Source organism: Barbus barbus (assembly GCF_936440315.1).
Source record: "Barbus barbus genome assembly, chromosome: 21".
In the NCBI taxonomy this organism is placed as follows: Eukaryota; Metazoa; Chordata; class Actinopteri; order Cypriniformes; family Cyprinidae; genus Barbus; species Barbus barbus.
In genome coordinates, this window is record NC_136749.1 from 17,588,441 (window position 1) to 17,616,002 (window position 27,562).

General features: G+C 38.4%; 1 protein-coding gene across 1 annotated transcript in view; it reads left to right on the forward strand.

Moving 5' to 3' along the window:
* LOC306887621 (zinc finger protein 804B-like) overlaps positions 1 to 20,279 on the forward strand; it is a gene marked incomplete at both ends in the record, with an annotated part of 99,804 nt that extends 79,525 nt beyond the window's left edge. Inside the window, 2 exons of the mRNA XM_079445509.1 lie at positions 16,573 to 16,703; positions 16,832 to 20,279. Coding sequence (XP_079301635.1) covers positions 16,573 to 16,703; positions 16,832 to 20,279 — 3,579 coding nt within the window. The remainder of the gene's footprint in view (positions 1 to 16,572; positions 16,704 to 16,831) is intronic.
* Between the last annotated feature and the right edge of the window lie 7,283 nt (positions 20,280 to 27,562).

Below are 27,562 nucleotides of genomic sequence, written 5' to 3' on the forward strand. Positions count from 1 at the left end.
GCTTTGTTTTGTTTTGTTTTTCTTTCACCTATACTTTTCCTTCCCCTCTTTCTTTAGTAGGTGAAAAACCTAGACACCCTGCAAGTGTCAAAGGTCTGATATTAGGATTGACTCGTCACACCTAATATCCGCAAGCCACTCTAAACTGAATGGAAGCCAGAGAGCTCCATGCACGATAGGTCAATTCATTTTACCACAAATGATGCCACCAGAAACTAAAGGTGAACATTCTTAAGTTAAGACAACTTAGAAGGAACAAACAAATTTAATCACAAAACTTGATCGAAGAATCAAAGTATTGAACCGAATTAGAACAACAATTTCCAAATTGAACTGTTCAAATTACTAAACTACATTGACTAATTGAATATAACCGTCTGTACCTCAAATAACCTGAGGACCTGCACCAATACAGTAACTGTCATGGAGGTGTTGTCTTGTTGTTTGCTGTGTTCTTGTCTGCTTCTTCTGCCTTTGTGTTTCCAGCGCTCGACGACGTCTTCAACTAAACACCTCGCCGATCGAAAGGGGGAGATGTAGGATATCAGAGACTAAATCAGACAATTTTAAGATGCGTCAGGACACTGAAACATGAGAAGCTGAGATTCCAGAAAGAGAGGCTCCAAGAAACAGGACGTCATAAATCTAGTTTGGGGCAAGCAACTCCCAACTAGCAAGCCTTTTTCACCAAACAACTTACAACACTGAGTACAAAGAAACACTTATTGATAATTCCAATTCAAGAAGGAGACTGTCAAATTTGTTGCAAATAATCAAGACTGAGGGTCAAAGAGATGGCCATCACGGGTTCCACGATTGTATTCACAAGCTTCCTTAGACTGACTTCTCCCCCACATAGAAGACAAACCAACATTCCTGTCTAAAGAACATTCCTTCGTTCTCCTTAGAACTATACAAAGACTTTATTTTCCATATGCACATAAAATCATCCTAAAAGGACATTTTTATGTTGTACCCACATATCATGTTTTAATCAAATAATATGTATGTCTTTTTAATCATTATTGAATAGCTCGAGCCTTAAAGATAAATATTGCATATTTAGTATGTATGAGCTCGAAAATCCATGATGTGAATGTTTCTTCCAATCAATTCTTTGTCAAAGGCATCATAGTCTTATTATGAAATCATGTTCAAAAAGGTATACTTGGCCAAAGCTTGTAAAATTCGGACCATGTGACTGATAACAGGCTGATTTATGAGGTGAAGAACACACCCTAGCTAAGCAAGGACAATACCTAATTGGTCAATACGTGCAGATGGGACGGTCCAGAAGCTGAGTTTAAAACCTCAGGACATCCCATTCTTTCTCTCTCTCTTACATCTCTCTTGTCTCTGACTCTCGGACCCTTGTCCCTCTCACCGCGTGCGTGCTGCTCTTTGAGCATGCTCTGGCCCACGTGCCATAATGAGAAGGAAAACAACTTAGTCTCATTACATCATTTTATTCTTTTACTTTAGTTTATTTTCTTTCCGTGGAGTTTCGTGTTAATGTAAGTTGATACAAGTCCAGCGTCGACTGCACTTCTTCAAACGTCCAGCAAGCCAACGCCCAAGAGACATCACTTCAAAGACTACTGAACTTCCAGCTAATCAGACACTTCGGGGAACCCCCCCTGTCTGCAACGAGGACACAACCCGTTACACAGGCAAAACCAGCAACACACCTCCAGATTCTAACAGGTTCTAATTGGTGTATTTAATATAAATTTTAGCCTCATTGAGAAACTCAAAGCGAGGGTTAAATAAGTGATTGATGGTTGTTCAGGTCTATTGCTGTAAACTTGGGATTTCACGTTTCATTCTCTTAAACTCATCCTTTCCTCACTCTTTCTCTTTCTGCAACGTGTGAATGTGTGAATGCTTGTGTTCATGTGTTAGATTAGTTTATGTCTTAGGTTTATATAAATAAAATCTGATTTATATTTTAAAAGAGAAGTATCTTGTGTTTTCTGCTCACAAGTTAATGCCTTAATCTGTCGATTTCGTTACTGTGCTATTTAATAGTGTTTTCACTATATTTGGGATTTTAATATCCAGTGCAGAGTTTGTTATACGGCTCGTTCAGTGAATCGCCGTAACACTGATTCTGTTCGAATCCCTATAAAATCATAAATGATTCCCTTTGAGCTAAATTAAACTATTTGTTTAAATTACGTATTAATATTATAATGTAATTAACCCTACATTTTTTATTGGTGGAGGTTAATATTATATGTAATAACCTTACATGAGTATGGGGCATTAAATGGTGTTTTATGAGTTATTTTGTCTATTGTGCATTCATGTGATGTGTATAAACAGCAATCACTTTAAAACTCTCTGACACTATCTTTGTTTGGGATCAGCAAGTGTTTTTGGTAACTCTTTACAGTACGGTGGCACTAATATGCATTAAGTCATGCTTAACTAATGCACAGATAATTATGAGTTAATGTATGACTCATGAAGAACTAAACCATTTCTTAATGATTACTGCATCAGCAACAAAGGAACGTTCTATATGATTCATAGATTAAGTAATCAACACATTGTTATTATTTAAATGTGCCAAGATGCCATGTATTTCAACTTCCAGTTGTCTGCTTTAATTGATCATTAGCTAATGATTTGCTAAGCTATCATTATGTTATAACTGTACATCATTAGTTAATATAATATGTTATTAGAGAATTAATACATTATGACACATTTAACTAATAACAGTATATTGATTACTTAATCTATGAATAATATAGAATGTTAATTTGTTGCTGATGCAATAATCATTAATAATTGTTTTAGTTCTTCGTGAGTTATACATTAACTTGTGATTATTAGTTAAGCATTATTTAATGCATATTAGTGCACCCGTATTGTGTAAGCATTTTTTTTTTGAAAGAAATTAACACTTTTATTCAGCAAAGACATGTTAAATTGATCAAAAGTTACACTAAGAACATTTATAGTTTTACAAAAGATTTCTATTTAAAATAAATGCAGTTCTTTTGAACATCTCAGTTTCCACATAAATATTAACTGTTTAACATCACAGGAAAACACTAAGCAGCACTAATAAATATTTATGGACAAAAATAATACATATTTTTGGAGAACCAAACAATGCAACTGCACATTTTCCAGTTTGCTAAAACTTTTGGATCTCAAATACTGAAAAATGCTATTTTCTTGAAGCTGCATAAAAACCCTTGTCAGACCAACAAAATTACCCCAAATGTTGTCCCAACTAGTTAAACTCAGTTGTTTCATATTGTTGAAATTTTAAGGCTTTGTGAGTTCCCAGCATGCATTGCAGGATGAATAAATTATGCAGTTACTGTTATAGAATTATTATGGCTAATGTGTATTAGAGAAAAACATTTATTTCATAATGATATTTCCCCCCCATTTTAAATTCTTTATTATCCAATGAAAGGTTTTTGTGATTTTTTTAAAAATAAAAGATCAAAAGGATTAACAATGCAGATTAATTTTCACAACCTTCTTTGTTCATATTTACCGAGGGTGCCGATCATACCATTACAGGAATAAATTATTTATTATTTATGTTTCATAGACAAAACATAATAAATCATATAACGTTGAATAATTTAACAATTTAAAAGTCTGATTGTTATTAAAAACAAATTCCATAGACTCCTTTTATTTTGTAAACCCCTTTTCTTAGGAATACGTAATAATTATAATAATAGATTTTAAGTCTTGACATCTCGATGCTTATACTGTATATAATATACATATCAGTCATCACTTTTATTTAAAATAATTCAGGAAAAAGAACAGCAAAAACAAATGAGAAGAGATAAGCTAAAAGTGCTGCTAAGGAAATTGATGGAGAGATTGATAGGAGGAGTAGATGAAGTAAGGAGGAGAGAGCCGAGAATGTCCTCACTGGTGCCAGGATCTCAGACTGGAGTCTGGTGTCCATCTGTGTGGCATCTGAGATTAAACATGTTCCCTAGCATTTCGAGCGGCAGATAACACTGTATGTGCGCTGCTGTTATCCTGGGTGCTGTCAGACAAACTGGTCTTCTAACAAAGAACGGCACACAGAGCCATCAAACTTGCATGTCTTATTCATCATAAGCCTGCTGCTGCATCATTACAGCACAGTCTAAAAATTAAACATGCAAAACTATACACTAATGAAACATTTCACACGAAGTCCAAGTGTGAAACAGAGAGCGAGAGATACAGAAAGAGAGCTACACAACCCATTCTGAAGGACCGCTCAGTGGCAGCTACACCAAAGACAGACAGAGAGGGAGGAAGGAAAGTAATTACACATGTTGTTGTGATGGTTTTCATCTCCGTTCAAACATGCTCCGATCAAACCACAGATGACTGCACACTTGTTCGCCGTGCAGATGTGTCTGTTCCTGCTAGTCAAAGTCAATGAGTCAGAGATGAATGATGCCAGCTCAGCACGAACATCCGTAATATTCCATAATCAATCATGAGATTTTCAGCCGAGTGTTTCACATCAGTATTTGTCACAGAGAAATTAGCATGTCATTCTTGTTTCTGTTTAATTAATTGTGACCAAACGTTTTTTCCCCCCTAGTGTAATAGGTTGAAATTACTTATCTTTGTGTAAAATGTAATAAATAATGCTATTTTATGGCAGATACCACAGTAATACATATGAGCTGTGGCCTAATAATAATTGAGCTTTGGTGCTCATGGAGGAGACACATATATGTGAATATATTTTGATGTAATATATTATGATATAAGATATGTTATATGTTATCCTATTGCATCACAGCATATTCATATTTGCTGTATATATCAAATATTATATACTGTGATACACTTGTGATACAATATATTAGGTTTTTCATATGCTTAGGATATTTTGCAAGAGCTATGTATGTAATCTATGGTATGGGAATGTTAACTGATCATTAAGTTTCATAATGATAAGCATTTGATTTTCATTTTCACCTCATGAATCAGTGAAGTTTGACATTGCACATTGTTCAGGTACAAAAATTGGCTAAATATTGAAATTGTGTTGGTTTTTTAGTACTTTTTTGTATGTTTTATACAAAATAATGTTGTTGGTCAGTGAACTGACTTCTCTAACAAGTCAGGAACCTCTCACAAGAGATGTTAATTCATTTGAGGGCCCTGCAAAAGCAATGAAAGGTGCTGTTGAACTCTTCCTGCAGGCATCAAGAGTGTTTCATTGGACTGAGTTATGTATAGTCGACTGTGTAAAATATGCATGCTGTGAGGTTGGCAGTTGAGGCAGTTTGGTGTGACCCCAACCCAGCCGCTTCACATATCGCTCTAGAAACATGCAGCCTGGCTGTGCTCCCTGCTCCTGAGGAACAATACTGTATATTTCACAACCCACAGAATCCCTAGTCACTTAGCATTTATGCGCGTATGTGTGCGTGTATGTGTACTGTATGCACTGACGTGCACCAAACATGGTTGAGAGGTATGATTTAATTAATCTTTAAGAACCACAAAACCTTTCCTAGAGAGCTATGCAAATCAACCAGCTGCCCTTCAAGAGGAAGTGGTGAGGCATTAGACGCGAGTGCAACACAGAGAAAACCAGAGAAGCAAAGACCGGAGTTAAGCCTTGTGTTGAGGGGTCTAAAAGAGCCTAAGGCAATTTGATAGCTTGGAAAAAAACATTGAAGTCCATTACTCCAAATGTCCAAATATTCCATTACTCATGTTTAGGGTGTCTTGTGTGAGAGCCTAGATATAAAACATGAATAAATGCAAGTTACTGTAAATGCTAAGTCTCGCTGAGATGCTCTCAAGTTCATATTGAATATTGAGTTTGGTTTATTTGGTTTATTCTTTTTTTTTTCTCGAGGTCTAATTGAGGCCTAACAGAAACAATATTACTGGAAAGGATACCAGTTGCGGTCCTAAAGTGAGTAGTTTGCTATATTATATAGAAAATCTATTTGTCCATCCATCCCTCTGTCGTTCTAACGTTCTGGAATATGAAGCTTCAAATTTCTTCAAAACTTTTGAACAGAGTTTTATATAGCCAACATTTTGTTTGTATTTACAAACTTTACTTTTCTAATTACATTTCTATTGATTCCTTAAATTCATTTGAATTCACTCTACTTCCTTACATTGAAACTCAAATTTAAGACTTGAATTATAATTTAAAAGATATTCTCAACTGATTTCTGAATGATGCCAAACCTGTGACCACAAGGTTAAAAACAAGTCAATTTCAACCTAACATGATGGTTAAAGCTATAATATGAGAGAGGAAAGAAGAGAAAGACAAAAAAGAGAGGTAAATATTAAGGTGAAGTGTCAAGAGGACTTTTTTTTAACTGTTCCACTAGAGACCGAGAGCAGAATCTGAAGGGAATCCCCTGCTAGACTCCAATGGCTGAGGTGAATTTCGAGCGATAGAGACTTGCAGATATAAGATTGGAGATAATCCATATTTTATAACCCACAGTCACTGGGGGGGGGGGTTGCCGAGGAAGGATTCAATCTGATCTGAAGGAGTCCAAGCCTAGTCATGTCTGTGTTTCTATAAAAAGCGCAGCAGGCTTCTTAATGTTTAAAAAATAGCTGAGGGACATGTGAGAGTGTGTGAGTGTGAGGTCTATCCTCGGGGCATTTAGCTGTGTGAGGGTGGGGGCGGCTCTGGGAGAAGAAAAAGAGAATGTATTTTTAACGCTGCACAAATAGTTAATTTGTCCTTCTATGAACGATTCCTGAGTGGCTTTGCACTCAGAGAGCGTTTTGAGAACGAAAGAAAAAAAGAAGAAACTCAGAAAAAGTGATGTCTGTTTTCTCAGTTGAAAGCGGTGAGTCAGCAGCCTGAAATGAATTAATGGATAACAGTTATAAAGGGACAAGTGGATAAACTCAGACAAATAATTGCACGAAACTTCATTTGCAGCAGATGGAGGAATTTGTATGATTCCTCATGAACTTTTAAAAGCCTGAGGGTATTGAGGGCTGTTCTGTTATGTAAACAGCCACTTTAGATGTTCCAGTCATTACTCGAAACCTCATTGCAAGTATCTGATAAGACTAATAGAATCTTTGCTAGGGGCTCTCTGCATCTACCAGCAAGTCAATATCCACTTTTGCTTGAAAAACTGCATAGAAATGTACAGCGCTTATATAACCAATGTGTTGCATTACTAGATATAATATACGGACATCACAATATCTCTCTTTCTTTAACATTTACACACACCGGGGTAACTAATGTTGTTACAATCTGTTGATGAGCTGCAAATCATTACATGACATACCAGAAACACTAGAAAAATTACAGACAGAAAATTATGTTAGCAATTATATAAAGCAATAGAAAGTGTAAAAGATATATATAAAAAATAAACAATTTTGATCGATTTTTTGTTGTTGTTGTTGTAGATATTATTAATATTATTGTCATTATTATTACTATTATTAGTAGTATATATTATCAGGTCAAAAGTTTGGAATATATAGATGTTTTTGAAAGTCTCTTATGTTCACCAAGGCTGCATTCATTTAATGAAATATATAGGAAAACAGTAATACTGTGAAATATTATTATAAGATATTCAAAATAACGGTATTTTAATATTTTTAAAATGTTTTTTATTCCTGTGATGGCAAAGCTGACTTTTTAGCAGCCATTACTCCAGTGTCACATGATCCTTCAGAAATCATTCTAACATGCTGATTTGCTGCTCAATTGTTATCAATTGTTATTGGTGTTCAATAACTAATAGTGGTTCTTATCGTTATCAATGCGGAAAATTGTGTGTGCTGCTTAATATTTTGTCGAATACTTTCTCAGTGTTCTTTAATTTTGTTAAATAAATGGCATTTATTTGAAATAGAAACATAATTTACTGTCAGTTTTAAACAATTGTGAATGTGACCTTGCTGAATAAAAAAAATGCAAACCCAAACTTTTGAATAGTAGCAAATAGTGGTTTCCTCAAAAATATTAAGCAGCTCAACTGATTTCAATATTGATAATAATAAATGTTTCTTGATCAGAATCATCATATTAGAATGATTACTTGAGAGACACATAGCACAAAAAAACATTGAGTAACAGACATTGCAAACCAAATGTGTTCCAACACTCCCCAGTCTCCCCCTACTAAAAAAAACCCCATCAGCCTGTGTGTTTGTGTGTACAGCAGGAGAAACAGCTTCTGTATGGATGAAAGCTTCCCCGAAAGCTCCTTACCGCACCTTCCTGCAATATCCGCTTCCAAATCTCCTCTCCTCCCTCTCATGCACTCACATCCTCTCAGCTTCAAAGGGTCCCCTTTCCTGATCCTCTCAGGAACCTTACGCACGGACTCATTACAGCATTCAAATATATACGGAACACACAAATGTTACAGATCACATAACCTGACAGCCTGTCATCTTAGGAGCTGCTGAAGAGGGTCTAAAGGAGTTTTAGAAGACTGTTTTTTGCCTGCGGCCCAATGCTAACACTCAACACATGAGCCCCGTATGCGGTGTGCATCAGACGGCGCAGGATATTGGAAGTGTCTTTGGTGGATTATCTGCCTGTGAACGTGCAGATTGGGTTGAGGATAATCCACACGTTGATGTTTTCCTCCTGGGGTGAATGAGAGTGACAGTTTATAATCAACGTTAAGTAGAAACACCAGCCTCCGAATCTCAGCCGAGGATTACATACTTCCTTCGCTCGTGGCTGTTAGGAAGATGGTTTGTGGAAGATACATTGTTTCAGCCAGTAGTCCGTAATCTTTAGTTTGAATTTCAAATTGCTAGATAGGTGCTTCTCATGCGTGGGGTTTTATCATATTTCCAGGAATTTTATTAAATGTCCTCCTGAGCAAAATGCTCCCGCTCGGCAGGAAACTGTCCATGGAGATGGTTCGCGCAGAGAGAAGGGAGAAAGAGAGGGAGTTTTTCATTTTCTTTTCAAGTAAATGCCTGAGGCTTATCGCTGCCTCCCTGCACCAACTGCAGTTGGCCACAGAATCAGCGGTGATGAGATTAGGCTGAGTGTGATTGGCGCAGACTCCCAGCAGAGAGTGTTTGCACTGAAGGTGGCGTAATATAGGTGGTAGGTTTTTCATCAGGCAGCCGTGGATTTGGAAATGAGGGAACGTGCTGAATCGATGCCACACAGCAGAGCAGAGGTTATGCACAGCCATTAGTAATCTTTAATGGGCAAAGTGGCATGTTATCTGTCTTTGTTACATGGTTAAATAAGTAGGACACTTTACTAACACAAACTGAATGCTGAGTAAAACTTTTCTACAGCAGAAACAGCACTACTAGGTGCAGGTCAATGTGATTTACACAAGTAGGACAAGTTCCTGGATCAGCTTTCTTTGTTGTTCCTGGAACAATATTGGAACTTGTCCTGCTTGTGTAAATTACATAAAGATATCCAGACAGGAATACTAAAATCAGCCATTTAGAATGCTGTATTAATAATGGATTTTTCATTTAAATGTTATATATAACACTATTCAAAAATTTGTGGTCAATAAGATTTTTCATTTCTTTTTTTTTAAAGAAATCAGTACTTTTATTCACTGAACTAATGGTGGCAGTAAAGTGACAGTAAACACTTTAGCATTGTTTCAAAAATTAGATTTAAAATAAATGCTGTTCTTTGCTATTTCCACAAAAATACTTAGCAGCACAACTTTTTTCACATTGCTATGCTAATAATAAGAAATGTTTTTTGCATACCAAATCAGCATATTAGAATGATTTCTGAACAATCATGTAACACTGAAAACTGCAGTAATGGTTTCTGAAAATTCAGCTTCAGAAATAAATTACATTTTAAAATATTATAAAATAGGAAACAGTTATTTTATTTTGTAATATTTCATTATATGTTTTTGAACAAATAAATGCAGCATTTTTATTTTTATATAAAATCACTTTTATAATGGAATGTTTTGCCATTAATAATGTGACTGTGCATCGCTACAGTCATTACTAAGGCTGCTTGTTGATTAAAATCAATTACATGATATGCTGATTAATTCATAAATTGCATCATAATTAATCATAAATATCAATATTTGCTGTGAAAAGCTCCCAATTAGGATAATAGAATAATAAGATAATGCATTGCTAAGGCATTGAATAGCCATTATGTAAAGTGGCTTTAGTAGTCATTGTATTGTTTGGTTAATTTCAATATCATTGAACATTTGCAATCCTTTTGCATTTGAATTTGTCAGTCTGATTTGGGTAGAATTAGAGTCCATTCAAACATAACCTGTTTCTACAGTCTGTCTGCTCTCATTATTAATAGTACAGATGAGTCTTGGCTTGTTTTGTGGCATAAGTATTTTAAGAAAACTCTAAAGCAGTTAAACTATTCAGAATGAGTCTCTAACAACAAGAACGCATTCATCACTCTCTCTATCAATGATTCTGTTTCCTGTCGACATCCCTTGGAGAATAAGCCGTACACTGTGTCTCTCTTGGTCTCTCTATCTTCCCCAGGAGGAGAAGGATAGTGTTAGCAAACTGATCCTGCTCAATGACAAAGACAAAGTAAAGAAGTTGTTTCGTGGGCTGCAGGAAGATCGAGAGAAGGGGACTGCCTGTTCCACAGTGCAGTGCACTCTATGGGATGAGTGGGAGAACGAGGAAGCGGTGCGCTGCTCTCTCTGTAGACTGCCAGGATGAGTAGGTTCTTATTGTCTTCTGCCCTTGTCAAACGCCTGGAGCTCTCCAGGGTCTCCGCAGCCCAGCTGAGGCTCTATTCATCTCCACCTGCCACATCCCGATAAAGGTACAAGAGAGCACAGTGTTAAAAAAAGAAACCGAGTTAGAAAGGGAGAGGGGGAGATATGACTCATTTTGAAAGCATCAGAGAACCAGCTATACCTGAGGGGAAGAACAGACAGATGGAACGGTGTTAGACAACTCGCATACATATACGCAGATGCACACAGACACAGGTGTGCAGTCTATTCCGTTTCAGTGCTTCATTATGCAGAGAATATTCTCTCTGTTTCTTAACGCCGCTTGATGCTTTTCCTCGTCTGTGTCTGTGTGTGTGTGTGAAGGAGAGAGAGGCAGTCCCACCTGTTTGTTGTGTCAGGTTTTAGACTGGGAGGCAGGCTGACTAATGTTGCTCACCTGTGCTCAGTGGCTCAGGAGGTCCAGAGAGACCGGTCACAATACGGCAGATTAAACCAGAGAAACTGGAGCATACAGAAGGACCTCACACACACACACATGCTCTCACAGTCGTATGCATACGCTGATGTTTTTCGGTTTGCTCGATGAACAGGGCGACTTGTAACAGAAAGGGTATTGTGAGTGGTGAAATGTTTAGGGTTACAATTTTGAATTTTATTTAGAATTTTGGCAGATACTGATCATTTTGCCGATACTAATTTTGATGTTAACAGAATAGTTTAGAAATAAATTAAATTGGCTGACAATTGACTCATCCTCAGGACATCCAAGATGTAGATGAGTTTGATTCTCCATAGGAACAGATTTGGAGAACATTAAAATAACTTCAGTGAATGGGTGCCGTCAGTCCAAACAGTTGATAAAAACATCTCAATAATCCACGACTCCATTCTATCACTTAACATCTTGTGAAGCAAAAAGTTGCATTTTTTTAATAACAGATCCATCATTAAGATGTCTTATGAAATATTTGTTTTTAAAAAAAATGGTTTTTATGTTATATATTATATCTCTTTAAAAATATATATTATCACACTATAGTTATAATTTTGCTGTATAATCAACATAAAATGTTTTATGTATTGCATAACCATTTAGAATTGCCTCATTTTGGCTAATTCTGTAAATTAATTACTTCACAAATTATGTAATTTGATTATTTTATTTTATTTATTGGAACTTGATTAATGCAAACTAAAAAATATAAATGAATATGTGTAGTTTCAGTACTTAAAACAGTAGTAAATTATTAATTTAATTGGATGAGCCACATTAGAAGACACTGAAAAATGGCCAAAATATGAATACCCGTGACAGTGTGAACGCACATCAACTGAATTCTGAATTAATACAACAAGTTGCAATGTTGTTTGGCAGCCGTAAACAACCAACAGCTACAACGTGTTAACACCAGGCGTGAGACGCATGGTTTCGAAACTAATCATTATAATCAACAAAGCCACCTCAACTGAACTGAAATGTGCTGCTTGGTGATTATTAAAATCATACGACAGATATTCTGCAGTAGAAAAGATAGCAGAATATCTAGCTGTTGATATGAAAACATACCACCCAAGTATGCAAACAGTGGATTTAACCATCCCTTTTGTAGAAAGATCTGCATTGGAGTTACATGACTGAACAAGGCAGCCATGATTGGCATTGAAGCTTGTAAAGATGACAGCTGTCTGCAGGACCCAAACTGAAGGGAGCAGATGAACCGCAATGACTTTTCAAATTCATACAAAAAAAGTAGCAGACAGAAATCCAGTTCTTTGTAGGCCTGTTCCTGGTGAAATGTTACAAGGTGACACCTCCGTGTCTGGGCTCTGCGAGGTGGACAGAGATGTTTCAGCCAATTAGGGAACAGCCTGCTCATGTCCCAGTGCTAAAATGGCAAATCTGCTAATATCTACAGTGAGCCCGAGTTCACAGTCAGTGTCAGCTGTCAGACCAGATTTCACACTACCATTGCACCTGCGTTTGTGTATGAATCATTTGTTAGTGTTATGAGCGATGTGTGTGTTAAATGTGTTTTTAATGTGATAGAATGCTGCTCGATACTCAGGTCATTTGTTGTTTTTGTACAGCATTACTAATTTCGTTGGCAAAGTGAAGTGTGGGACAGTGTGATCATGACTCAACTCTGTTTTTCATGAGAGTGTGTTTGCTCAAGGTTGTGATATAATGTGGAAGTTGACAGAAACTCTAGACAGGACAGTATATTAACTCGGTATCTACCTGCTCTGGAGATTTGTTCCTTAATATATGAGTAAGTAGAAGAGACAGACAAAGGGGGGTGTTTTAGCAGCCGATTCACTAAAGGAATAATGAAAACGGTTCCAAAAATGGCAACAAAATCTCTGCCAAAGTGCGTTGTCATTGCGCTAGTCCATATTTTGCAAGTCATGTTTACTAGAATCCTTCACCACTTTGTGTAATGTTAATAATGTACATAAAACATTTTCTGTACATTATGTACATTACACTTACATGTAAAGTGTGTTTGTGTGGAAAAATCTGACAGTTAGTTAATTGAAATGCTTTTTCAGTGCATTTGAATACAATTGGTTAGTAAGATGCAGTATTTTCCACTAAAATACTGTGCGCAGAAGTGGTGCAAGAGAGTTTGTCCCAGTGAGAAGTGGAGAAAAGAAGGGGGACACATGGTTAACAGAGCATGTTTTTTCCTCCTCTTTATTTCTTTGTTTGTTCAGTCGCTCGTTTGGTGAGATCCCACTAGGACACCACCAATAAACACGTTTTAGCTTTTTTACAGAGGGTTAACCATGAAAAAGAGAACTAATGAAAACCTTATGCTGTGTGCAGTTCACAGCATTTTATTGTCTTTAAAATGCCTTGCACATCGGCCGTAGTTTCCACTATAGTGCCTTTATATCTGATATAGGCTCTTTACCCTGCACCCTACGGATGGGATTCCTTTAAGGTCTATTAACATTAAGATTTTTAGTAGCAACATAAAACCCTGAGGTCTGTTATCTCAACTGGTGAATCTCAGCATGTTTCAGATGCAGGGCCCTACATTATATGAGATGCAAAATGCTGCATTACTCTTGAATTACGATTCAGAATAACTACTCCTGCTAAAAGTTTATAAAAGTATCCTAATAGGCTTTTTTCACATTGTAGAGAAAATACATTTTCATCAATAATATGCTAAAGAGTCTATCCTTGCACATCACATGCAGACAAACCTCTGTTCTTTCACATTGATTAATCCATCAGTGTTTGATCATTAGCACACAACAGAATTGATTTAATGGACTTGAGGTCGGAGGTCAGTTAGAGCATCTCATCACCTCCAATTCTCATTAATCCCAACACAACTCAGGGTTAACGTGTGTGTGTGTGTGTGTGTGTGTGTGTGATTTGCAGTCTATGCCACAGGACCAACTGTAACACTTTACAAAAATTAGGTTTTAAAAATTTGAGGATCCTTTTGCATCTTTAAATAAAAAAATTTGATTCATGCCCAATCAGTATGATCAGAGGACATGAGTTCTTTTTGACAGTTTAAAATATATTTTCCTTTGAATGGTTCAAATATTCTTTTGTTCTTCCTTATCTGTCAACTATTCATGAGGCAGATGTTTCATTGAAATTTCAAATTATCTTCTGAAGGGCGAAATCTAAGGCATCATGAATATGAGAATATTATGAGTAGAGCGTTTAGACATGCTCATCAACATTAGCGGCAAATACTTTAATGTGCCTGATCAATCATATCAGTCATGGAATAGATTTATACTATAAACATCTCATTCTGTCAAAGACATCATAATGTTTCCAGGCTGTAAAAAGATTGATAGAGAGAGAGAGCAGTGCTTTCTGGAGTAACACTTAATTAGAAAAAGAGGCTGACCTAGTGTTTTTAAAAAGCCATACAATTTTGCATATATCTGTGAGACATTCATTAGTGGAAAATAAATCCAAGATGGCAAATTTCTTATATTTCATTCAGTACTGAAAAGTAGAGATAACAATAGTACAGCACGTGATTCAAATAATATTATTTTATGTGAGTGTCCTATGCATTCTTCTTCTTGGAGTGTTGCATTGTTAACTTAGAGGCATGCTAACTTCAAATACTATTGGAATCAGTTGATTGTGGATAAATTCAATTTCCCAGTGTGAAGTACTTTTGGTGTGGTACACAGAATAGAAACTAACTAAGCTTAGAAACTTCCATAACTGGTGGATGTTATAGGGGCCGTTCACACAGAATGCATTTATGCATTCCACTTCACAGGTTTTCCATAATTTTTTATGTAAGCACATACTCAATGGATGTCTTTGACCATCGCATTAGCATTTTACCACTTTTTCAACACAGCACTCAAGTTAGTATATTTTTTTCAAATCACATTTCTTTTCCATTCCTCTGACTTTTGTCTCATATTTTTAAATGCAACAACGTGCTTCTTATGTAGCAATTAGGCAGCAAGGCAAGGTTTTGTAAGATGTCTAAGGCATTATTAGTGTTTTTAGAATAAAACAGCACCCACATTCTGCCTTTGTGTTGACAGGTCAGAGTCTGAACACAAGGAAAATCTTGTCATTAGATGTGCCATTTAATTTCTTATTTACAATATTGTATGTATATATTAATTTGTTATGCTGATGCATAAAATCTATGAAGAATAGAGTTAAGAATTTCTCTTCATTATACTGAATAGAGAAACTATGTACTAATAATGAATCACATCAGCAATCAATTTATGAATGAAGAGACATTTATTGAATTAACAAAGAGGTTGGAAGTCACATTTCTGTTTATCTGAAATTTGTATATTTGTTTACTGAAGTGTGAGTTTGCTCATCCACTGTATCAATGTTCTTGTTTTTGGAAGGTCGAACATACCCTGACATTTTTGTGGTTCCACTGGTGTGTGTATTACTCTGAAAATCTTCTGTGCTGCTCCCTTGAAGCAGGCATCATTAGCGTGTTTTGCTGCGTAAAGTCAGCAGGCTCTGTTGGGAGTTAGCTTGCTAACTTCTCACAGATACAGTGTTTTTTCCCTGTCAGTGCTTGTCACCATGCAGCAGAACTGTTCTCCTCTTGGCAATTCCTTCACACCCACCAAAAAAATTTTGGTATGGTGTGTGAATGCATGTGATCATAAAAATAAAAGAGTTTCAGAATGACAGCTCATTACACATTTTGGCTAATACCACTTAAAGACAACAGTGTTTTTTCCTTTCATTTATGTGTAAGTGTTTTTTATTACCTGATCAAATTAAAGACCTGAGTACTGGTAGTATGAGGGGAATGCAGTGGTCCTGAAGAAGGGAAAGAGGGGATGCAGTGAGTTACATTTTCATAGCCTCTCACAAGTCAAGACAAATATGGTTTTCCTTTTTATTTCCCTACTGAGTGAAGTCAAAAGTGTTTGGCTGTGTTCATGTGACTTTCCATTCATGTCTGCTGAACAAATTCAGGCACCACTGACACTTTTATTGTTTTGTGATTGTATTTTGGCTTTGCTGATTTTCTGTTTACTTTGTTTCGATATTTTCTTCTCTGCCCTTAAGGGATGAAGTGATAAATAGACAGGCATCCATCGGTGTGGTCTGTGCCATTTCAAAGGAGTCTTTTATGTGGGAAACTGACGGACTGTACGGTCTCTATTAACAGAAGTGTTAGAAAGAGACTTTTTTATTTCTCTTTCAAATCAAAGGTGTCGTAAGGCTATTTAGGATTGTTCTGCCCCAGTTTGAAACCCAGGTTAGACCTAGATTGATGTTTCTTTTCCTCCTGACTTTCCTTCTTTAGGGCCTTTTATCCAAGCCAAACAAATGTTGTTTTCATGGAAAGGTTTCCAGACTTTCTCATCTGTTTATGCCTGTTTTGTCTGACAGAGGCTGAAAGAGTTGAAGCAGAGAGAATTTGCAAGGAATGTCTCCTCCAAGTCCTGGAAGGATGAGAAAAAGCAGAAGAGAGCTTTGAAACAACTACACCAGCTCGCACAGCTTAAACAGCAAAGAGACAGGTAAAACACTGTATACTTACAATATCAATTTGATATAATGTATGCATGCACCACATGCTAGATTTAAAGAGAAATTAGATCTTTCAGCTCTGCCTAATAACAACACTGTCTTCTGTTCTTGCTAACAGTGATGACAGGAAAAGTCCAAGGTTAAGGTCTACAAACAAGAATAAGGATCAAGTTAAAATCCCCTCAGCTGGCAGTAGCAAGTTTGACACAAAACCAACAGCATCCTCGGTCCAAGACTCAACTCCCATTTCCACAAATGTCTCTTTGAAGGGCTTGTCCTCCACTAGTATACCCACACATCAGCAGCTATGTCACGAAAACCACCCCTTACAGACAAAATCCTCTGCAGGACACCGGAGCCCCAGGGCAGGGGTCTCGTTCTGTTTCTCTAGGCGAGCTCAAATGAAGCTTGACTCCTGTGCGTCTGTGTTCAGTGATGGACTTGAGGAGACCAGTGACTATCAAGAGCTCCAGCGCCATAGGCACAGACTCGCCCTAGAGGCCCTCTGGTCCTGCTCGAGCGCACCCAGAACCCCAAGTAATGATGACCATGATCTATCCCATGATCCACCGACTCTGGGATGGGTGGATGGAGACTCTCAAACACCACAAATGGAAGCACAAGCAGAACATGTGGAAAGCCCTGAAATTCAGGCAAACTACAGCACAAGTGAGCCAGAGAAGCTGGGCTGTCCTGACACACAAAGTCCTGGAGCAGACTGGAAGCCAGCTGGTTCAGAGGACAGATTGCTTGATGGGGGGCAGAGGCCCAGGGCAGAGGGGGCTTATGGGGGATCAGAGGAGAGAGAATGGCTCAAGTGCCCCGGCCCTACTGTTTACACAGATGGACAGGGCACCATGGCCCAAGGCCAACCTCAAATACACAAAGGCTCACACCACCATACACAGAAAAGCAGCGAACAGACTGTTATGCAAAATGAGAATAACTGTATATCAGAAAAACAGACAGAGGAGTATAAAATACACAAAGTGTGTAAGGATGAAAATACAGGTTCTTTCCTTAATGTAGTCAGCAAGGATGGAAGTGTGACAAAATGGCCCTTTGAGATGGTGCAGTACACGTCCAAGGAGCCACACGTATCTTATAGCTGTAACCCTCTATACTACTATTTCAAACACAAGGAAGGCAAAGTCAAAAGCACAAAGGCTGAGGAAACAGATCTTGGTGTTGTCGACAATCTCGCAAGCCAGAATGACAGAGCTGGGCCACAAACACAGGATGTTCCTGGAGTTAAATTAGGCATTTTAAAACCAAAGAGACCCAAACACAGGAGAAAGGGAAAAAAACATAGGCGTAAATTAGATGCTGTCAGGATCCGGCAAGCGGGCTGTGCATTCAAAACCTGCTCGCAGACAGAAGCTAGAGGACACTTTGAATTCCAAAGCACTCCAACCGACACGTCACAAAACAAGCAAGCGTGCACTGAGAGGAGGCACAAGCTGGGGAAAAGGAAAAGATCAGTGAGAGATGAGACTTCAAATGAAAATGACACCCCAGAGCACAGCCTCAAAAGCATTGTTGTAAGCTCGCTTTCCGCCCCGGCACGTAAAAGGAAGAAATGTCAGACCATGAGGGGGCTTGTGTCTGCACTTCGCTTGGTAAGGCGAAGGCCTTTGCCATATTCTTTTCACAACACGACAGGAAGAGAGGATAATTATCGCTGGTATGACGACACCTACGACTCAAAGAGGGATGCTGCCTCAACTCCCACCAGTGACAAATCTGGGTCATGGAGTGGCCTGTCAGACCTTAACTCAGATGGGGAATGGCCTGTGTACCACACGGGGAGATGCTCCACCTCACCGAGATCAAACTATATGTACCCTTTGAGAAAGGAGTACAGTCAGTCCAGGTCTTGCATTAGAAGTTCCTCTTACAATGATCCTCACTACAGTTATAGTCCATGCAGAGATTTTGAACATGTGGGAGAAAGCTGGGATTACACAGACTCTTATGTCTACAATAAACGAAAGTACTCAACAGTTTGTAACACCCCAGATCAGCATGAGAGGTACAACATCAGAAGGCACAAAAGGTTTGAGGAGCGTAAATACAGAGAGCACAGAATTCAACATACAGGAAGGCAGTTGTTTTATAGAGTCTATGACAGTCCTGAACCTCAAGAGGATGTCAGGGACTGGTGGGACGAAAGGCTTAGCCCTGTTGGTAGGAGGCACCGGGAGAGAGAAGAACTTCCTTGGTCAAGTCCTGAAAGAAGCGAAGACAGGTGGTATAACAAGCCAGTGTCCATTCGTAGCCCCAGTTCCTCTAGTAGCACTAGCATCTCTGATCTTAGTGGGGACTGGTTGTCTAATTCCAATATTAGGCCATCTCCTACTGGACAGAGCCAGAAACATTGCAGTCATTCTGGATGGCCATCCGAGAGATTGATCAAGACCAAATCCTCCCATTCTCTTCTTAGAAAGAGAAGTCATTCACCCCCATTAGCTACAAGTAACCATGCAGCTCAGCCTACATCCTTACAATCAGGTGTTGGGATAGATGATGTTACAGACAAATCTAGCCCAATGCCTACAGTCCAGTTGGTTGAGAAGGATCCTAAAGTAAAGAAAGCAAATGTTGCTCTCTTGTTTCCACTAATTGGTAAATTACCCTCTATTAAGAAAGGGGCAAGAAAAATAAGGATTAATAAAGATGCAAGTGCCAGTATTAATAACCAGGTTCAAACATGTTCAACTGTTCCATCAAATCCACAAGGTATACCTCAAATTGACAATAATACTCCAGAACACCTACAACACACAGATGGGCAAAATCCCAGTACATACCAAGCTTGTCTTGAAATCGCCAAGGGAGATAGATCAACAGAAACCTGTGCTGCTTTAGCTCTGAATCCAGACAAGACTTTTGTTTTGTCACAAAAACTCAACATCAGAAACCAAGAGGACAATGCAGAAATTGCAGGGATTCATTGTCCAAAACGCACCACCCCTCCCATTTCAGAGCAACCAATCACTTTCACTGATGATGAGATTGAGAAGTACAGATTGCTTCAACTCCAGGCCCAGCAGCACATGCAGCAGCAGCATCTTCAAGAGCAAGCATCTGCGGACATGACCCATTTACCAGTACCAACTCCAGAGCCACCTGACCAGACTACACTTTCAGCCTGTCTGCCATACAGCATACTCCAGTCCTCTTCTCCACACTCATCTATTGCTCCACACCCTTCCCCTGTTGCCCTGCTGCCTCCCCTTCATCACTGTCTCTCTCAGGCCCATTTTGCCCCTCCAATTCCTGCTGCCTTTTTTCCAGCACCACCTGCTACTTTGTTGGCAGCTCAACCCCTCCACCTGATCCCAGCCTCATCCCTCCACTCAGTTCACCCTCACCATCATGTTCCTGGGTTGACTCTCCACCCCCTGCCTCCCACTTCTCTGCTCCCCACAATGCTCAGTCCAATGCCCATGGCTGCCGCCGCTGCTGCTGCTGTTGCTGCTGCCAGCACTCTGCAGATCCACCCCCTACTACACCCTCTGTTCCACAGCCAAGACCTTCAACGCCACCCTGGACCAACCAGCTAGCTCTGGTCAGAACGAGAGGGGAAAGGAAAGAAATATAGAATATAGTTTTGGCTTTAAATATTCTACAAGACCCCTCCATGTGTGCTGTGAACTTTCTGATCTTTAGGTTCTACTTTCAGCCAAAGTTCCTGTTGAGTAGTGATTTTTTTTGTTTCATCTCTGTATGTTGCAGTCTCGACTCAAAGATACCAGGACTTTTTACTTTGTTGTTTACTGTTCCATTCTTAATACATAATTCGGCTCCCCGCATTAACACACAGATGAACCTCTCCTGCCTCAGTGCACTGTGATTTATCAGCAGTTGAGCCCAATCAGCAGTTGGCTGAAATTAAGCATAACCTGAAGTCAAATTAGAATGTTAATGCCTTTTTCAATTAGTAATAACTATATAATTAGCATATTTTTTTACAGTTATGCTACCCAGCAAGTATTCAAAGGGTTTTATTTATGAAGAACTGGGGGATATATCCTTGAGCAACCTTAAACTGACTAAGCAAAATGTATATGAAAATTCAGAAAAAGGTTTTTCATTAAAATGTTATTTATAGAATATGCAAATTTACATGATTATTTGGTGCAGAAATACAGCATGCGATTGAGGTATTGTATCTCTTAATGGATTTAGCAGTGTTCACCACTTTGGTTAAAATGTCCCATTTTTTATTCTTTTTTTTCTGTGTTGTTTTGTAGGGTAGAGTAAGTTTGTACTTGCTCAGCTGTTGTGTGGACATGCAATAATGCTTTTTCAATATATTTAAAGTGTAAAATCTTGAACTTTATTTATGTATTCATACTTTGTAATGTTAGTAATAACGAATAACATGCACTTGATTGTTCATACATGTTCAAGATGGTTTTTATTCACTCTTATTTTGGTAGAGCCAGACATACATTCATCTGTAAGATAATGTCATGGGAATAATAATAAATTAAATGTCATTCTGAGAAATGACAGGTTTGTCATTACTAGTGTCTTTGAGGTCTAGAATTTAACTTGAGGCTTTTAAGGTTCCTTTAGGCTTTGAAAGACAGGGAGTAGCGATTGGCATTTTGCCTGGAGGAGAATTGTGGCTGAATTGGCTTTTACCCACCTCCAAAAACCCTCCAGAAAATGGCGTAATACATGTCAAATTCAGTGAATGTTAACACACCTTCATTTCAAATGAGCAGTGCTTCACTTTTCAGATCTAAGGGACTGGGAGTTTGTGTTAATGATGCTTCTCATTGCCAGCGGTGGCCCAATAACACAACTGCGCATTTGCACTAATTAACTCTCTCCGGTACGAGTCGTCTGCTCCGGCATGCAACAGCTCTACTCTGTAGTTGCTCACTGGCACTAAACGGATTGGTGATTCATATCTCCAAACTCAAACTGTGCTGGGCCTGTCCTTTAATAAACACAGAGAAATGAAGGCAAAGTTGTGTCCTGCTGGACAGGTGCCATGATTGCAAATCCAGTGGTAAATTTTCTTGTAAAAATATTCTAAGCTGACAAAGGGAGTTGTTTAGCCTTCAGTAACATTTCAGTGAGTGGAATGGGTTTCTCTTTTGAGTGCACTTCATGTTGGAAATGCTAAGCGATAACAAAAGGTTCCAATGATGGTTTAGGGTTTAGTGTCCTACACAATATATAGAATTTCAACCTTTATTGCTCTAGCAAGCACTTTTGGTTGTTTCTTAGGCTTCTGGAAAATATAAGAATGGAAGTAAAAATAACATACAGGACAGATCGATGGATGGTCACAGTTTGACTGCTGCCTCTCTGACTGACCCTGGTTAGTGGATCAGAGGTGAGTTGACAGCCTCATAATGATTTTGAGAGACTCAATTGATTTTTTTTTTTTTTTTCTCAACGAGGATCCATGCAGATATCCGGTAAGCCAGGCTACCTTTAGGAAGAGCCATAAGGGGAAACAGTGTGTGGAATGGTTGCCCTCCCATGCCCCAAATACAGCCTCTCTGCTGGCAGACTTGCTGCCGCGTGCTCATACTCCACAGGACAGTAGATCAAACAAACTGTGTGAAATAGAGAGCGAGGATAATTAGCAGATGTTACAGAATAAACTCACTCTTCAGCTGCCCGCTCTACGCAAGCAACCAAACTTACTGATGAATACAGAATTTTCACACGCAAAAAGAAATAAAGCTGATGAACAGGGAGTGGTTAAACATGAAAGATGAAGAGAAGATGAGATGAACTGCTGATCAGAAATGTTGTGAGAAACAAGAGGAATCAAAATAGTTACAAGCTTCAAGCATTTACTTCCCGGTGGAGTGTTTGATGTAAGACACATTGTATATCAGTTCTTCTGATATGACCATATAAATCCATATTCCATATCACTAAGCCTCGGAGCCAAATATAACCACAGAAGCTTTATGTAATGTAAAAGTTTGTGCTTTCTCTGGAGCAAAACTTTCCCCTCATTATTAATTTCTTCTCCAGTAACTATGAGGCATACAGTAAGACAGAAGAACACTTCATGCCCCTCGTAGTCTAGTGCCCTGCCAGCCCCTTATTTAATATGCCACTGAAGTAGGGAGCCACTGTTTGCTGCTCAGCGCCTGTGGGGACCATTCAGAGTCTGTTTAGCATTTATCAAATCTGTAGGACATCACCATCTCCACTGCTAAATGCCCAGTATGGTGCCGACAATGTACATATCTTCCTTGCTCATTCTTGCATTCTTAGCTTGCACCCTCCAGTGATAGTGTCTCACTGACACCACCCACCACAATCACTGGGAAATATCATCTCAGAGCAGCATTATGCCCCCTCCTTAACACTGTGAATTTTTTTTCAGTTATTCATGTGATTTATTGATTTCATTTTTTGTTATGTATATTATGTCTACACATTTCTTATCATGTCCAAGGAGAGCAGACAGAAAGATAACCCATGAAATGGACTCCCTGCAGTTTTTAGAGGGGTTACAAGCAAATTGTTTTCTCTGCTGTTATAGCTCACAATGTAATTGCACACTAAGGGTGGGAATGAATTCACTAAGAACACGCTGATAGCGCTGTTTTTGGCACGAGCTGTCTGTAATGTTTGGTTATGAGCGGCAAGATATGAATATAGTTGAATATCTTCGGTTTTAGAGGATGCAGATTGCAATCTGACAACCAAATGTATTTCAGCACATTTAGCACCAGGTTAAACTGGTTATTGAATAGTGCTGTTCAGTCATTATGTAATTGTTTTGGCTAATATTCATCAAGTTCTTTTGATACATTTCATGGTTTTAAAATTGCAGTTTTTTATTTAAGAGTAAAATAAAGTTTTGTAGACTTTCAAACATAAACTATACACAACTTCTATCAAAAAAAATCTTCTATCATATGCCGCATTACGAAGTCTGATTGTTTTCAGTGAATCAGATTGTCCTAAACAGAATTCTAAAATTTTAGAGTTGTAAAATTGTATTCATTCAGTGAATTGGTTCCTGAGGTTTTGTGTGGGTTGCATACTAAGACTTTTCTTTATAGCACAGCATACAGTGGTGAGTAGACTCATACCCAACCCAAAAAAAAACATAAGTATGGGACATTAAATGAAAATGAAAGCTAAAGCCCATCTGTTCATAGGCTCTTAAAGCCAGTCAAAACCCATAATGCTCAGCCTTACAGCCAAACAGTAGAGAGATTCGACAGCCTTGGTGTGGGTAATCATCTTCTGCGCCGGCAAAATTAAAGTTAGATCAGGTAGAGCCTGTTTTTGATCCAGCTTTAAATGGCTTCACCCACCTGTGGAGCAGCACTCATCTGATTATTCCTCTTTTCCTTTATGTAAACTCTCCCTTTCTTCTGGCTCCCTCTTCATCATCCCTCAGGTGCTTGACTGAGCCAGTGACAAAGAGTGAAACAGGCACATGTGTGCAGTCTGTGTGTGTGTATGTGTTGTGTGTGTGTGTGTTCATGTGTGGATGTCTTGTATTTCTGGTCCAGTTCCCTTGATTTGAAGTCTCATCCTATTCACTTCAAATACAATCCATGGCTCTATTGGGCCAAAACTAATTTCATATTGATTCCCGTTCTGCACGTATATCTAAACATGCCACAGCATATTTACATTTATCTTTCTTGAGGTTGATGCAAGGTCTGACCCCAGTAATAACGGTGATGTATGCTTTTCCTTAAAGATTTTCAGGAAGAAATGACTCTCCTTTTGAGTCTGTTTCCCTCATCACATCCTTTTCCCTGTCCGTCTCTTTCTGTCTTTCTTCTGCCAGAGAAACATTCAATGAAATTGTATACTTTTGAAAAGCTTAATTTGATTGCCTCCTAGAAAGTGAATGCTGCAGTCAACAGTAATTTCTAGATTTTCAAAAGACGGTTAATTGATACAGAGCAAGCTATGTGTTTTCTCTCCAGCACTTTTATGCACAACCTCTTTTTATGTTCAGTCTCATTCCCAGACTGATGCATTTTTGTTCTACCATCTAAAATTATGATTCCTTTCAATATTATTGTATAGGCCTATATCTATTTTATCTATTTTATAGGCCTATAACATTTATTTGTTAAATGTTAGAATGAATGAAAGACAATAATCGTGAAAGATTTATCATGCCTGGCTGTGTGGGCAGTTGTACCACTAGTTATGAAAAAAAAAACATTTAAAATGCATGGAGAACATAACTTAAGCTATTTAGATATTAATAAAGATTTAAAAGCGAAAAAAGATTTAACTCAGTTCAAATGATTAACTAATAACATTAAGAGTTCTGTCTCTGTTAGCCTCAGATGTGTGTTAGCAAAATTTAGCATGCGCATACAGTACGTACATTATAGCTATACTCCAAAAATTTGTGTTGCATGTTGCATGAAAGTTGCATGTGTTGATTATGCATTTTTATACACTGTCTTTTTATGTTCCACTCTCATTTCCAAATCCCCGTTCCAGAAAGAGCCAACAAGCGAGAATGCCAAAAGTCATTTTAATAAAATAACCAGATTAGTATTCCTGAGGGTTAGTGTAAGCTTTACCCTGAAGCGATCATAACTCATAAAGCCATTTTCAGGAGGCCACTTAGTCCGCAGCTCCTCCTGTGACTCTGTGCTTCTGAAAGAGACCCTCTGCTGTGTTCTATATATCATTAAAGCCATAAAGGTCTGTGAAATCAAGTCTAAATGTTCTGAAAATGTGCTTGCGCTGAAACTAAATGATAGACTGAAACAAACTAATCAACATAACCCGGTTTATAATGATGAAATCGCATAAATCACAGAGAGTGGTTAAAGTATTTCTCATTCACATTCTCTTGTATATTTGTCATTTTCATTTGTAAATCGCTTGAAGTGACAAATTGCCCAAAAATGAAAATTCTGTCGTCATTTACTCCTCATATCACTTCAAATGCCTGTCTTCTTTCCTTGAAATAAATTTTAAAAAATCTCTCCATAAAGTGAACGTTAGTGTGTTGTTTTAGACCCCACTGCCTTTCATAAACTGGACAAAAAAAGTTCTTCAAAACATCTTCTTTTGTATTCTACCGAAGAAAATCAACACATAAGGGTGAGTAAATGATGAAAGAACTTTCATTTGTGGGTTAACTATACTTTTGTTTCTTGCATCATAGCAATGTATGAACTTGGTTTTCAGTAAAAAAAAAATTGGTTGCTAAAATATGACATACTGTAGATATTAATCTCTGAAATGCAGTACTCACACTTGAGTTGCACCTGTAGATGACAATGTATAGAGACACATTTACAAGTAAGACCTATGTACAACACCTAAAATTGTTCCAATTTAGAAAAAAACACTTAATATTTGAAGTTCCTACATCAGCTTTAGCTTTGTTATAACACACGTTATTCATCTCTGGGCCATGTTTCCCCTCTAATTTCTCCGAAAGAGTGAGAGAGATTTTGGGGAAACTCAAGCAGTAAGAGCCTTATCTCAAGCCACCATGCATAAAAATGAACCATCTCTCACCACGCAAAGAGCACTACATCATGAAAATAGCTGCTCGGTAGTTCGCACACGACCACAGCCTGGGGTTCGAGCCAGCTGGCTACAACAGGCGGCATTAGCAATGTTCGGTTTAGTTATTCTGTGCTTAGCGCTGATGATTAAAGAGACTCAGACAATGGGCAAGACCTATTCTGTGTGCGAGCGTTAAAGAGAGTGAGCAAGAAAGGAGGCTGAGGGGAAAAAAGAAAAAAGCAAGTTAGAATATCAGAGAAAATAAAGTGCTCACTAGAAACTTCCTCCTTAGGATTGTCTGGTACAAGCTGTATCCCTAGATATGCTTTTGAAGTTTCCTCTTTTCTCCGCTCAGAGATCTCGGAGCCAGGGCTGTGCTAGTGCCGCTGTGAGCAAGCCTTTCCTAGGCCAACTAAAGCAACTATACGTCTGCCGTCTCGCTGATACATATTCATACCTGTGAGCTCCCCTCATGAGAGAACGGGCTTTTGAACCCGCGTCTCACTGATCTGCTCTCAAGTCTCAGACAACCTGAAACTATGACACGCTACAAAACTTCCAGGGAAAAAAAAGAAAGTCTAGGAAAATGGCTGACTATATTCATATCTCAGCAGAAATGAAGACGCCGCGAGGAAGGGAGAGGATCAGTAATTTCACTGGCAGATGATCATAGTGGGTCGAAAGGTGTGGGGAGATGCTCTCACTAATCAAATTGAATGAGCGGTTCTGACAGTGAAGCTCTGACAGCCTGTCTCTCAAAAACACCACTCATCCCCTTCCTGCGATGGAAAGACTGAGGAATAAGATTGAGCGCCGTCTGTGATGGGAGGGAAATAAAGAACATTGAAAATGAATTACTCAAAGTTTGAAAATTACCCATAGTTAATTGGGTGTCAGTCTTGCCCAGGCATGACTTTATTATTAGTAATACCAAGCTAATATTAAAATGCAAAGGTGTGTAAATTTGTGCTGTCAAGTTCTGCAGGGATGATTTGTTGGCCAAAACACAGAAACCAGTCAGCATTCTAGCACTTCAGGGGCCTCATTTATAAAATGTTGCGCAGAAACCATCCTAAATGTGCTCTTACGATCATGTCTCTAATATGCGTACGTTTGATTCATAAAATGGGAGCCAGAAAATGCACGTACATCTCTCTTTCAGATATGCAATCTATAAATCGCAAATGACCTTGAACTTGTGCGCAACTGAATGGAATCAGTACTCTGACAAGAAAAAGTACGTACTTCAGCTCAGACCCTGATGTGACGTTAAGCACTTTTCCACATCAAAGGCAGTTTTTACAAATATGAGCATTGGTGTGGATTTAAGCGTCCGCACACCATAAAATCA